The sequence below is a fragment of the Acipenser ruthenus genome, chromosome 17 (genome assembly GCF_902713425.1).
Source record: "Acipenser ruthenus chromosome 17, fAciRut3.2 maternal haplotype, whole genome shotgun sequence".
NCBI classification, from domain to species: Eukaryota; Metazoa; Chordata; class Actinopteri; order Acipenseriformes; family Acipenseridae; genus Acipenser; species Acipenser ruthenus.
The window spans coordinates 1917227-1932950 of NC_081205.1; the positions used below are offsets into that span (position 1 = coordinate 1917227).

The 15724-nt window shown below is 40.5% G+C and overlaps 1 protein-coding gene across 3 annotated transcripts in view; it reads right to left on the minus strand.

Annotated features, from left to right (window-relative positions):
• The window catches only part of LOC117422899 (ubiquitin carboxyl-terminal hydrolase 43-like), a 77029-nt gene that overhangs the window by 35954 nt on the left and 25351 nt on the right, over window positions 1–15724 (minus strand). For 2 of the 3 annotated variants that reach the window (XM_034038132.3, XM_034038131.3), the window contains exon 3: window positions 9490–9587. The exons of the other annotated variant lie outside the window; for it this stretch is intronic. In XM_034038132.3, the coding sequence (XP_033894023.3) occupies window positions 9490–9587 (98 nt within the window). The remainder of the gene's footprint in view (window positions 1–9489; window positions 9588–15724) is intronic. 3 annotated transcript variants of the gene reach the window in all.

Below are 15724 nucleotides of genomic sequence, written 5' to 3' on the forward strand. Positions count from 1 at the left end.
CTCTTAGTATTTTATTCTTATTGCACCAAATTGCTTTTGAGATGAGCCGGTTTCACTTTAAAGATGAAGAGCTATGCTATTCTACTATAATAAAATGATATTTGATAATCACTGATTAAGCTCACTACCCTTTTAGCTCACCTTTGGAAACTAGAGGTTCAGAATTCCTCATACCAGGATCAAAGCCTAAACCCTGAAACATACCTATCACAGGTGCTGTAAATCACAAAACTGACCAAAAACATACCAGGGGGAGCAGGGCGACTGAGCATACACAAAGAGTTGAGCTGAGCTAACTATTCGTTCAGACATTAGCAAACATCAGTCTGGCAAGTATCAGTCTGGCACATCCAAGACATTAAACAGGCAATGGAGCTGAGGTAGTGAGTGTTACATTCAAAATAACCCACCAGCCCCAGGAACCTTTATCAGGTGTCTGTGTCATTTGGGGGACTAGATTTCTGTATGTACCGCGGCCCCCTTGACACCTCCAGGATTGCCCAGGCCCAGGTTTATGGTACCCCTATTTTAGGATTAGGACTTCCTCTAGCAACTGCTTTGAAGGGGTTCCCCTCTGCTCTTATTGGGTACCCAGATACAGCTTTGGTGGGAATGGGGCCACGTTTGGGTATGGAATGTGTACGCTATGTACAGAGAGCTTGCCTGTTTGCACATTTGAAGGTTTAGTAACATTACTTGTTAAGAGATATGCTTCAGGCTATTCTTAATATGTGTGCTTTTTCTTCTTGTTTTATTTTCCTCTCATAATAACTCGGAGAACGTGGCTGCTTGGAGAGGGAATTGAGTCTGAAGGTAAAGTCAGCCCCATGCCTGCACTCAATTTGGAAACAATTTTCTGCTTTAATGAGTCGTTTATCAAAGAACTCCCTGAGACTGTGTGGTCGTGAAGGAGCTTGTCACCGCTCAGCACCACTTTCCATTTTTTATCATTTACTCTGACGATTCTCTTCCCAGAGTGCACCCTGAGCTGATACAAGTACATGACCAGCATTATTAAGCATAAAACACCTTCTAACTACTATTGATAGATGAATTATTCAGTCACACTTTACATTAATTGTCTCTAATTGCTCTGTAATTACATAGTAGTTAGTTAGTAAATACATGTGCACTTGCACATGATTATAGTGTTATTATGCATAAACACAATGTACTTAATGTGTAAATATTTTTGTAAGTACACAACTTTATCAGAAAAGGACTAGGGTTAGGTGTACGACGTAGAGCTTTGTAGAGGATACAAGCTGGCTTCTATGAGAGTGAAAGAATCGCGCAACATGCACCTCCTCTGTACTCCTGCTACACTGCTAACTTTGTACTGTGCTATTTCATTTAACTGATAGGTTCCTAATCCAGGGGTTTCCAAACTGAAGTCTGGGTTCCCTTAAAGGGCCCCCAGATGGCTTCAGAGGGGCCACAGCACATCCACAAATATTCATTTCCATAAACTCCATTGTTGCTGCAGGTGAGCGCTGCTGTTATTTTGAAAATAACACGTTCAAAGCCCAACTCAGTGGCATCACAATACAGCACAAGGGCTGTGAGCCAAGAAACAAGACATCTTCTCAACATCAGCACACCTTGATTAGGAAGCTTCCCTAGACCATGGCGTGTCTTTTTACACTGTCCCAGCATTGAAAGTTTTCTTCCTCCACCAAACTGCTTTACCCAAGGCGTAACAACTAACCGAGCAAAGTTTAATTCAATAGCAAAGTGAACTTTACACACGTATTTCAAAAACATCCATAAAATTACAACACATTTGCATGATAACATCGTAGCGTAATGCAGAATCAGCTCTGATGAACCAGGGTCAGGTATCAGACTGCAATTACCCCGTGATTATCATATGTGTTTGTAATTGCATCATAAACCGAAGCCTGTACTTAATACTCAGTTAATCGCCATTGTAATTAGTATGGATTTCGTGTTCAAATGTGTGACCATGAAAGACCTCAATTAAACTTCTGATTTGATTAGAAACTCTGCACACTACCACAGTCTCTCTCTCTCTTTGCACTGTAGTAAGATGTTGGCTGTTGAAGGGATTCTTATCATATGGTCTGCAGTAGCTATGGCAATGCTACAGTGCCGTACTAAAGGGCAACCTGCCCATTTGTCATTATACTGTGCCACAATAGTATAAGCAATGCCAATGCAAAATGGAAAGCAGGGGCAGTACTGTGGTGCAATATCAGTACCACTGTGCTGTCATAGAGACCTCTATGCTATGTTGCACCAAATCCAGGGAATTGTCATTGCTGGTGTGGTCTGCTGGTTCTGTTCTTGTTATAAACAAAGCCTCTACATTAAAAGGACTTGCAGACATGTTAACGATCCGTGCAGATATCTTTGTCAGTGTTTTCCGGCACTAGATGAAACTGTGTTTAATGCCCTGAGGAGCATTCAGAAGATATCTGATACATACATTTAATGACTTCTTTCATGAAGTGGGATCTTATTGTAACTGCATTGTCCAAGTGAACAAAAAACAAGTTAGGTCAAGCTGGAGACAACACCACTACAGAGCTATATCAGCAGCTTTACAGGAATCCATTCTGCCGTGAAAGAGGACATCATTAAAGGACTTCTTTGAGCCCCTCTGTCGTGATCCACACAGTTCAAAAACTCTAAAGCTGTTATCAGGCTCCTAATATAGAAACTGTGCACTGAGAATAAACTTCCCTCCATCCATCCCCCTGGCCGCCCGCTAATCTGACAGGCTGAACTGGAGCAGCACTACCCGCAAGGCTGCCCCCTCTCAGATGATATGCAGAAGATTAATAACAATGTGAAGGGAGAGGAGGGGAATAATAATACTAATACAAGTACAAGAGTCTACCGCTTCCGCAGTGCTTATTCAGGGCACAGCCAAACGGCATGAGGTGCTGTTAATAAAATGTGCGGGCTTGCAAATTTGTTTCTGTTATTAAGAATATGCTTCCCTGCAAGCACAGTCAAATGATTGCTTTCAACAAGCAAACAAGACACGGCAATTGTAGTTCCAATAGCATTCTCACATTACAAATGTGTTGCTCTGGGGCAATCCTCGACTCAGTACGAAGGCAGGTTATAAGCAATAAGCAATTACACTTCCTTATAAAACTACAACAGGATTCTTATTTGAGGGCAAAAAAATGGTGTGTAAACATCAGCCTAATGCTCATTCCCTCATAAATGTTTACTATGTTAATATGCTTCACCATACCTCACTATTCTTTACAATGCTTACATGTGCTTTACCATACCTTCACTTTGCTTTATTACACTTTGCTTTTAATATGGTAAACTTTTATAAGGGTTAACCCAGCGCTTTATTTTCCAAGAAACATAATTTGCCATACAGAATGATAGTATTTCCAATACAGTAGCTCTCCATTACCGTATTCCCCAGCACATGCTGAAATACTATAGCCCACAGTGGTACCCTGCTTTTTCTCCACGTTATTGTGTTTGTTTAGCAGACACAATCCATGTTAAAGCTACACAGGCTTGAATGACTTGCCTAAGGTCACACTGTGAGTCACTGAGTGTGCAGGATTCAGATCAAGGTCGTCTGCTGACTCTTAATCCTCCAGTTTTAATATAAGATTAAATACAGACCTGGACATCAATAGTGTCATTAGCAATGTTTCTTTCTTAACAGAGAAAAGCACCCACTGAAGTGACAAAACCTTGAAATAAACAACTCAGGATTGTAATTCAGGAGCTCTTAGGTATGCATACAGTATGTAATTACTAGTTTGGTAACATTAACAGCTAATAAAAACACTTTGGAGTAAAAGGCCTTGAGAATCAGCTTTAACTAATTTGAACAGGACAACTTAAACTTTGATTCTAAAAGCATTGCCAGAATAATACAGGCACAAAGAGGGACACTGCAATGACATGGCTGCTCTAAAATCATCCCATGCAACTTTGTATTAGTGGCTGCGCCATCTAGTGCACAGCTGTGTATTGCATTCAATCCAAAAGGAAAGCTAATCCAAAGCAGCTGTTCACTTGATAGCGCTGGCTCTTCTCTGAATAATTGCAATAAGGAGCTCTCAGAATGATTGCAGAACTTAGAACATGTCATTTAATGCAGCTTGCCCTTCAAGTAATTGTGAAGAAGAAGGATTGATGAATACGCCGTACTGCTCCATATCTTTACATCCTGGAGCTGTTTGTTTTGTGGCTGCACGCAGTTTATGCCGAACCTGTTTTTGCAACTGAACCCAAAACAAACTGAGTCAGTGCTTACTGGATAAATATAGCACTCTGAGGTCATACAGACAGAGGCTGATGACAGCATTGCAGTCACCCAGGTATACAACATGCAACATTCATACAGCCAATATATCAATCTGATAAGCTGTTAGTCATTTCTGCACAGGCTTGTTACATTGTGTTGAGTCCAAAACCACAGTGAGGTCAGCACCTGAGCCCTGCTAGACCCTGTCCCACCACTCCTAAGCCAAATTAAAACACAGTGAAATTTGGCTGCTACATGGGTAGCAATTAGGGAGGTTTTTTTCTGCCAGTGCAGACAGCTCAGCTGTGTGAGAAAGACGTACATTAAATTATGAGATGAGTTAAGTTTTACAGAGTCTTGTAATTAGTGTGGGTGCAAGAATACAAAGGTTCTGTGTTTTAGAAATGCAGGCACTTCTGAAAGCATGGGCTCCAGCACTGGCAAAACCAAATTAAAAAAAGAGAGTTACTGCAAAAGATTGAGTCAAGTGTGGAAGTATAACAGCGATACTTTAATCAAAGCAACTAGTGTTTGATTAAAAAAAAGAAAAGAAATGTAAAGTCCTTTCTTCATTTCTTTACTGAAATTAAAAGGTGTAACCAGCTATCAAAGGACTCCATTAAAAGCCACACCTGTTCTGCAAATCCTTTCTAAATAAACCTCTTAATAATGCTGTTGCCTAGCTTGATGCTCCCTACAGACAGCAGTAGATTGTGACCATATAATATGTTAATGAAAGTGCAATAATGCAACAGCTACTGCTACGACTACTACAACTACTAATAGTAATAGTAGTAATAATGCAACTACATGATATGCATACATCACACAGCTGAGCCCCTGCTTCGCTGGTTAGGTGGGTTACACAATCAAATTCCCATCAAGCAAGTCATTATTGAAGTTCCTGCCTAGTAATTACTGGAGTGAGGAATACAGGCTGCTGGCTGCTCTGCAGTGCTTAACCTGCAGACAGGACACAAGGGTGTCTATTATACTCTGGCTGGGCATTGCTTTCCCACCTAATCAATAGGTAGAGGAAGCCTGGAACATGATGCCATCGCTTAGGGCTGAAATAAAATCCTGGACTGCTGGAGTCCTTGAGGAGCTGGGTTCTCATCAAGGCTTATTTTAATGATCTAAAGAGTGGCAGATCTTAATAACGCCACACTTAAATGAATAAACCTGTTCTTTAAGTTTGTTTTTTTTCCCCATATGCAGTTAAGTTAATACATATGGAAATAAGACTCCTATTACAGCACTTTCACCCTTTCCAGGTTTTACTACAAGCTTGATAAGCCACAACGTATAGTTAACAAGCTCAGGAGTATTATTAAACTCATTGTAAAACCAGGAATGGATCAGCTGTTATGCAATGGGAGTCTTATTTCCATCCCTGTTTATCCAGGTAAAGGGTGGCGGTATTAAAATCTGCCACAATTTAGATAATTAAAATAGATCCATTACTTACTTTAGAAAGAAGTAAAAAAAAAGAAAGAAAAATGTCAAAGAATCACCGAATTACTGAGAAAAATTCCTTATTCTGAATAGGTTTCTGCTCTAAGATAAATATTAAATTATCAGTTATATTTAATACACAGTTTGTTAAGACTTCAGAGAAGGTGTTGTCAAAACAGGTCACCATGTCACTTTTTTTCACCATGGAAAAGAGTACTGGTATTAAAAAAATAACCATGCCTGCATTGGCTGAAGAAAGCTCATTGAAATGATTTGTAAAGTTTCCTGGCAACTTTATGTACTGTATAACCTCATCTGATTACACCGGTTTATCATTGTCATCATTATACCTGCTCTACTGTACAGAGGGTATATATACTGCTACTGCCCAGCTGCAGTAAGTCAACCTACTGTAACACTGAACAATCCATTCTTCATGCTCCAGCACAGACTTTACCTCCCCAAAAAACACACTTAAATGATCCAACAGAAAAAAAAATCTAATTGTCATTCACCATTCATCATTGTGTGTTTGTTGTTTGAGCTGAGGACAGCAATGCAGTGTGCATTTAGGAGACAGGACACCACTGGCCTCTGTGAAGCTGAAGATTAAGCCCTCTATAATCAGGGCATAGCGACCTTCAGCACTCACTGCCAAGGCTGCTCTGCCAGCATGACTTCTGATACCAGTTCCTCCCCACAGCACACAACCTGAAATCAATGAAGAAACTTGAGGGAGCAGACAGCAGCTACTGATAGCTCTATTATCACTGTTAGGCTCACCAGCAAAATTGATCTGAAAACATCATGCCAGGGACAGGGCCACGGCTGAGGGTTTCTGATTGAATAGCTCTGCATTTCTGATTCTAGAATGGTCCTGTATTTCTGATTCTAGAATGGCTCTGTATTTCTGATTCTAGAATGGCTCTGTGTTTCTAATTCTCGAATGGTCCTGTATTTCTCTTTTGATTCAGTTTTGCTGCTGTGTGCCAGCCCCAGACCAAACTCAGACCCCAGGTTTGAAATGTGTTACTTGTTTAATATCTGATTTACATGTGTTTTGTAAAATTGTCTGTTTCAGTTTCTGCTTAGATCATTATTTGCCAGGCTTCTGAAAAGCCTCCTAAACAGTGGTTTTAGACATTACCACTAGCGGCGTGCCACTGCAATTTCTGACCCCACTTCAACTGTGCGCAAGTACAGTAAATCCCTATACAAATGTTACAGATGGGACAAAAATTACAGCTGCGCAACCCCCTCAAGCTCCCTCACTTCAGTAATTCAGATTTAGGAGTCTTTTCAGAAGCAGACTGCTTTGTTAAAAAATAGGTAAATACATCTTTAAAACTTCACAGAAACAAACAATAACATAATAATAATGGTAACCAAGGACAAAAGAACAAAACAAAACCACAACGATCGAAATCCTACAGTATGAAACTCCTTGAACAACATTATTATTTTTGGTATCTCCGGCTGCCATTCTTTTGTGGCGAGACAGTCCTCCGGGAGTCCACGCTTTAAGAAGATTAGTCCAGCTGCAGTAATGAGTATCTGAATGAATGACTGTCGAGCCTATAATGGTTCATAAGAGGCTCGAGATGACACACTCTATCATAGGGACAGTAGTTAGGTCCCGTGATCACAAAGTAAGCCGTTTCCTTCTCACATGGTTGTCAGATGCAACAGGGTTCATCAACGTGACTGTGGCGACTGTTTGCAGGCTAATGCTGCCCTATTAGACAGGGTCGCATTTTGCTTTCACGCGGTACGGCTGGGGCCAGTGTTTCGATTACTCAAACCAGCACTGCTTGACATGTATTCAGAGACAAAATTAATGTAGAGATACGTCCGCGTTACGGAATTTATAAATATCAAAAATCTAATGCAATGCACAAATGACGTCTGAAATAAATATTTTCTTTCTACAGTATAGCAGAGCGTTTCTTTCTTACCTGATACCAAACAGGTAGGAAAGTATTCCTACCTGGCAGATGGTATAAACCACCCCTATAATTTTACTTTTATTATTCCTGAATATTTAAAAGCGGTCACGTTCAGTCACAATGGGTAAGACAGTAGATTTGACAGACAATAATAGATGGACTGACAGGTGGACCTGTTTCAAACTCTGCCCACATTACTACTGTTTCTTGAAGAATAGTTACATTATAATTACTGCCTGTCCTCAGCAGAACACTCAGAGTTCCCATAGAATGCTTGGCTGCAGACACAGTCGTGGTGAGAGAATAAATTCATTCTTCTAAAGCTTCTGACCTTGAAAAAACTCTTTAAAGAAACCTTTCTGAACTGAAGAAAAAAAACAATGCAGCCTGCAAAGCACGCAGCAGCAATCTCCCAGGATCTCAATTTAATATTACAACAGCATCTAAAAATAATGAAACAAAATACTGAGTCTGAAATCTTCAATAGTAAACCTGTTTGTGTCAATCAAATTACTTCCTCATCTTCGGTGTTTCTAAATTGGGAATTAATTGGCTTGCATATAGACGGAATTGATTAAAAACAGAACTCCCACTGTGTCCTTGTCAAATTAAATTTCCTAAGAAAATACAGAGAAGATTTAACTGAGTTGTAATTGATTGATTGATTGAGAATGCAGTCTTGCCCTTTGTTAAAATAACAAGAGAGATCAACGTTTTTATTCACAAAAGCTTGCTAGCAGGGGTGTAGTGCTGGGGGGTCGCGGGGGAGCTCTCTTGAGCAGGGAGAGCACTGCGTCCATACTTCACATGTAGAATATTGAACTGTTTACCCTTGAGAGATAAATAATGAAAAAAGTTTGAATATGGTGTGCCTGGTCTGGAACATAGATAATAGCGACCCCTCGTTTCTAAATATAGCACTACACCACTGCTTGCTAGTCATATTATTAATACCAGTAGCTACTGTTCCATCTTAATGAACTCTTACAGGTGCAGTAACTTTTTAAAATCCTTTTTAAACAAGTATAATTTTCAATGCCCTGCTTATCACTGTTAGGCTGAACCTTTCATTTCTAAAGACTTCTTAACTTTGACACATCTAATATTATTTGTTCAGAACGGAGCGTCCCTTCAGCCTAGCGTCCTTCATGGCACAGCGTGTGTTCTTAATGGAACGGGATCTCTCTCTCTCTCAAAAGGAAGCATTGGGGACCAACGTGGCTTTGCATCTTCAGGCATTTTAAAATGTATTAGAAATAAAGTCCAACCTCACGTTGAATAGGGGAGAGTGGTATTCAAGTTAACATTTAACTGTGATGGCATTAAATAAATTGCACTGGTGAAGAAATCTTCTGTTGACTTGAACACTGCATACACAACCAACATTGCTTTCTCCTTTATAGGAGTTTACTATAGTAAAAGCATAGCAAAGTGTAATAAAGCACGGTGAAAGCATGGTAAAACACAGATACGCATTGTAAAGAATAGTGAGGCATAGTAAAGCATATTAATAAGCAAGGCAAACCAGGGTAAACTATGATACATGCATAGTATAACCATGGGAAAAGCATGGGGGAAAACTGCAAAAATACTGTGCAGAAATAACATGGCAAACTTTCATAAGGGCTATTCAATTGACCCAAATTGTGATGGATTGAAATACTACCATTGTTTAAATGTTAAAATAGGACTTGGCATTTACTATAAAAGAAGTCCTCTTCTTTGAATGAATGGAACAGCAGTGTTATTTATCCTGGCCACTGTTTAAATCAATAGAATAGTCTTTTCTCCTGTGCAGTGCTCAGGCTGTTAGTGTAGAATGGGGCATGCTACCTGTACTGAGCCTGGAAGTGCTCCCGCACGAAGCTCTGACTCCCTGGGGTCTCCGTGGCGGGCTGCCCCCCTCCAGGAGTCTCCTCTCCAGACTGGGTCTGCAAACCAATACAGAAAACACTGTCAGCTCCAGCCTCCCACTGCCTCCAGAACCTGCCCTGCAACCTGAAGCGCCTGCAGCAATTCTAACAGTGTTTAAACCAGCAGCCTGTCGGATGAGTGCTGTGATACAGCATATCTGCTTTCTGCCTGTGGGCGTTGTATTAATTTTGCATTATTTACGGTCTATTTACTGGTAATTGTTCCTGAATTGTGAAACTGCTGTACGGATCTATGCTGCTGCTGCTGCTGCTGCTGAATCACATTGGGTTGTTCACTTGTGGTTGCAATATTCTGCCACCAGGTGGAGCTATGCACTATGTGACAATCCACAGTGCACCTGCTGAGAAACGGTAATCTGTAAAATGTTATAAAATCAGCAGATTATCGGATTATGCCCTTATGCAATCCAAATGTCTAGAAGTTGGTTAGGAGTCTGTGATAAAAGTTTGGATATGATTTGACATCGTGTTCACCATGTTTAGTTTGACAGAGGTCAGTGCATTAGGATAATGTATCCTAAAAAGCACCATTACACTACTTACAAATTCAGTAAAAAGACACTGCCTAACCCTAATGAGCCAAACAAGGCAGAACACTCAACCCGATTCAATCTGCAACAATAATAATAATAATAATAATAATAATAATAATAATAATAATAATAATAATAATAATAATAATTTATTGCCTTAATTACAACCCTTCTATTATTATTATTATTATTATTTATTTCTTAGCAGACGCCCTTATCCAGGGCGACTTACAATTGTTACAAGATATCACATTATACATTATTTCACATATCACATTATTTTTACATACAATTACCCATTTAAACAGTTGGGTTTTTACTGGAGCAATCTAGGTAAAGTACCTTGCTCAAGGGTACAACAGCAGTGTCCCTCACCGGGGATTGAACCCACGATCCTCTGGTTAGGAGTCCAGAGCCCTAACCACTACTCCACACTGCTGCCCATACTTCTAAACCTGTAACGACAGCACTACAGGGTTCTGACTTTGAGAGCAAGATGACATTAACGATGGCTGCAATTAAATGTAATGAGAGGTTTTTATAGAAACAGCCATTTCAGCTAAATGGATCGAGTGAGTCAACTGAGCCCCCCCCCCCCCCCCCCCCCCGTCTTCACTTCCTAGATCAAGCGGGCAGTGTTGTGTGATACACTGCCGTTACGGATTCTGTCCCCTGTCAGGGAGATGAGGTGAGGTTAGGAGCTCTAAAACCACAAATGCATTGTGGTTGCGATGCTTGCTTGCGTTTGGACAGCAGTATCATAATGAATCTCTTCTAAGATACGTTTTCTCTCCTAACAGCAGAGCAGACAGATAATTTTTTTTTGTTTGTTTTAACTTTGAAGTGCAATCTTTTGAGGCTTTGCACTGCAGGTAATAGAAAGGTCAGTTATGATAAATGACTTGTCGAGACCCAGGAGGGGCAGCAAATTATTCATTTCCAATATGAAACATGGCCAGTTCATTTGTTTATGAAGAACACAGTGGCACTGGCTGTGTTTGATATTGATTCCAAATCTAGTCCTAGCATCCATCTGTTCAGCCTCTTGCTGCTTCAAATATTATGCATCTGCTATCAATACAGGCAGCATGATCAGTGTTACTAGTCTGTTTCAATCATTTTCTGGGGGAAAAAAGCAAACTACAGTGTCCAAATAGGAAATATATTGAGATGTTTTTAAAGTGTGTACTGAATTTCAAACTGTTATTAAAACATTGCCTGAACTGGATTCACTTACAAACTGGGTTTAGCCACCTCAATGTGTTGGGGGGAAGGGGGGGGGGGGGGGGGTGGGGGGGAGGCAAGACGGGGCATACATTTATCTTGTATATTTGGTTACATTTTTACAAATATTTTTATATGGTATGCTTGGTACTATTTAAAAAATCAGCTATGCATTCTTTTCTTTTTTTTTTTACAAACTTCAATCATCAGATACCTATCCGATGACCTCATAATGGAGAGACTACAGGGATCAATGATCATCTGTGTTAACTGGGTGCACCTCCCCTATCGCTGTGAGCAATCGCGGATAAGCTTTGGGAAACGCTGTTCACAGTGACTAACAGGCTTACACAGGCTATGGGTCGAAAGAGTTCCATATCAGAAAGGTCCCTGGTGCACGGCCTGGGGGAACGCACAGGGGAGCGGAGACTGTCACTGCCGCTCAGTACTAACTGCGAATCAATATAAAATGCAACCATTAGCGCAGCTCCAAGGCTAATTGCACTAAAGTGCTGTGCCTTAGTGTGTGGTCTACCTGCACTCAGTGACACAATGTCAGATCACAGCGTGGAACAGAAACCTGTAATGAGTACGTGGCTTCGGATCTGGAAAGTGCAAGCTAAGGTGGGGTTGTCTTTCCAAGTAGTCTGGAGAGAGGCAGCTGACCCTGTGAGAGCAGAGAGAGCTGGAATTAGAGACGTCTTGAAGAGGTGACACCAGCATGCAGAAGCATGAATTGAAAAGGGAAGAGGCTGAATAAAAGGCTAGCCACTCTCTCACATCTCTTTAAGCAGGTTCATGCTGTATCATAATTGGCTGCACAATTAGTGTGCACACACCTATCCACTGAAATCCCATTACAATACCAGTTCAAAATACTGAAACAAATCCGAGCAGAGCCATTGTTTACAGTCCAAATTGGCAGCTTTCTCTTTGAGACCAGCCCACGCTGGGGCTCCTGTTCTACTCAAAGCCAGCAAACTCAGGCAAGTCTGGATTCATTCTTTCAAAGTCATGCCTGTTCAACGTGGAGGCAGACAGAGGCTGTTATTAGTGCAATTTCAGGAAGAGGGAGAGCACTTTACTGTAGGGAGCCGGTGGTTTTTACAGCACTCCGGTAACAGTTCAGCAAGCAGGCAGACGCTCTCCTTATCTACACTGCAAATGTTACAAACTTCCAGTAGGTATCCACCATTGCATACACATGTTTTATAATGCTGCTTTTTATTTCTTTACCCTGTTGAATGCTCCTTGCTCCCTAAGCTTCCAGTCTCAGAAAATATTTTACTATCTGTTCATATAGGAGGGGCAGCATTTATTTTTCACGAATGATGGCTAGCCCAATTAAATAAGATGGTGTGACATATCAATCAGTTATCTATAGAGCAGCCGCATGTAGAGAGAACAGTAAAACACAAGGAAATCAGTGGAACAAGCTGTGCTAACGGCTGATTTATGCCACATTTTAAACTCTTGACAAAACTAAACCCTAGCACTTGGTAGAGCATCTCTGTGTTGTTTTAAATCTGCTATATAGTTTGGCAATAAAAGTTTTCAGCATGTCCTTGACAGCTATTTTATCCGCTTCCCCCATTTGCCATTCAGAGCCAGACAACAAAACATTTCTCCACCACAACACCCAAGTGGAGCTGCACAAAGCCGTACCGTTTCCCAGCTCCTCTGAAGCTTGTCCTCCCAGGGTTCAAAGAGATCTCCAGCTCGTTGGGGGAGAAAGATTAGAGGAAAGTTATAAAGCCTTCCAACAGCCCTCCTGTAAGTTTTAGAAAAGACAGAGGCTGGCGTACTGCCAACCCCCCTCCCCCTCCACTCCCACTCTGCTCCAGAAAGAAGGAACACAAATTAAAAGCTGTGACATGTTTACTGGACATAGCGCTTCACTTCCACTTTTAATGTGACATTGTCCAGAATTTCCTGAGACGCCAATCTTTAGTTTCTTTTTTTTTTTTTAAGATAATTTGAAAAAACAAAAATAAAATATGAGGCTTGGTGGGTCTTTAAGATGTATGTTTATCACTAACTCTAACCTAGCCCTAGCCCTAACTCTAACCTAGCCCTAATCCCAATCCCTGGACAGACAAATTTAGGGAAAAAGCAGAAAGGAGGTGGATAGCCAAATTAAACACAATGACACCACTAGGATTAAATAAAATAAATCTTCCTAGAACCTGAACAACATTTTTGTAAATAAATGGAGAACTAACATCTTTCTTTTTTTAATAAAATGTACCATAAAAACCATAAAACATCAATCAAAACCTACTTCAGTAAATATAAGAGGAAATACACAATCCAATGTGGACCAGCCACTCCTACTCTTTAAGGAAAACATTCCTTTAAGAAAAACTCCTCATAAAAACTAACCCTAACCTTATCCCGTACCCCTGGCAAGTGCAACTGTGAAACAATCTGTTCAAGGTTACTACTGTATACAAACTGGCATTGTATTTCAGGTTGTATAAAAAACATCAGACACTTGAGGCTGTATCTTATTATTAGAAAACACTTTCATCTCAACCCTTTATTCCAGTTATAATGGTAACAACATACTGTACATAAAGCACTTTTTTACACCTTGGCACAGCATATCACACATTCTCTAATCAATATTTTTCCACGGTTGCTAATAGCAATACAAACATCGAGCACAGGCTTCTGCTTGCACAGCGAGAAACCCTGGATAAAGACCACTGGAGATTGCTTACTTTTACTGAAAAGCATCAGACACACCCCTAGGACACTAAGCATTGCACAGTGTTGTTTTATAGGCAGAACACTCAACCCGATTCAATCTGCAACAATAATAATAATAATAATAATAATTCAGTAGCACCTCCTTGCTAGAGCAGACCTGCCAAACCAGTTGCGGGATGCCTTTCAATGTGGCGAATGATGTTCCTGTTTACAGTAATTTGTTATTTTAGTACACCTGGCAATAAAAAGTATCGAGTTATGTATAAAACATCTTTTTTATATTTGGGGCTCATACACAGTGCTACCCTCTAATCTGTTTGCATTGTACTGGCAGTGCCTTCTTGTAAACAAGATTTTAAAAATGTAAAATAATCACCACCCTCAAATAAATGCATTTCAGTAATTGCATGTTGCCAGTAAACGTGGGTTCCTGGCCAGAGATGAGGCACTTTTGTTTGGGAGGCTGGGGAAGATGCAGTGAGTCATGACCAGGCACGAACACAGTTGCTGTTTTCAATTTGAATTTACCTTACTACCAGATCAGGTGGGAAACACCAGCTACATATTAGCAGCAATGTTTGTGCCAGGTACTTGCACAGACAGCGTGCACCGTGAAGTGTCAGTTAATTTGTAATGAAACTGCAGTGCAGTAACCCATGCAACGACATGAACTGAATTCCATGATCACTGCATGTGCAAAACAGCAGCGGGAGACATTGAAACAGTGGCTGTTCATTGAATACAGAGCGAGCATGTTTTCTTTCAAAGCAATTTGCTGTTCTGCCTTGCACCCAATTCCCCATAGTAATTTTACAAAGAATGTTGTAAGTTACTCATTTAATGACCCAGTGGTTGATGCACTCGCTTTGTCTGGACACGGAACTGTTTAATATGAAATCGTATCTGTCAGTTTAATTGGTGCCTAAGCAGTGCCGGTGGTGTTTATATATGGTGCTCAGGTTTCAGAGGCATATTTTCCAGATGTCACAGGACCTGCCAGGTACCGGCAGAGATGGGGTGAGTGTTTAATTGCCTATCTGGGAACACCTGAGCCGACATGTTGAGTACCATTGGGTCCCCTTTCTTTTCATTTATTTATTCCTGCAGTGGCACGGATAGTATTTAATTGATTCATATTATGAAATGCAGAAATAGGTTTAACCCTCTCTTGTATATTTAAATATTTTAATTTAAATTAATTTTTGACATACATTAAAAACTGTTACAGACTGTCTGGCTAAGAGGCCAGCAGCAGCCTGGAGCAGTTTCGAGAACATCAGACTAAATTCATAAAAACAGACTTTAACGGCAACTTGATAAATGCCTGAAATGAATTATCTTAACTAACGTATTAGTTCGGATTCACTGCGTATATCATTTTCTCTTTTGGTCACCTCACCCTGGTATCATTTTAAAACACCAATAGAGCTCTCGAACATGTCATGTGTCTGCAGCTGGTACTGCAGAGTCAAACCGTTAACCAGTTCCCCAGCAATGCCCCTAGTGGATGTAACAAACACATCAGTAAGAAATACCACATAGAACAAATGCAGTATTTATTTCATCCACAGGGGGCATGAGATCAAGAATATTCCTAATGTGCATTAGGGTACACATAACATTCCCCATGCATCACCTAAAAGCATACAGCAATTAAGCAGCATG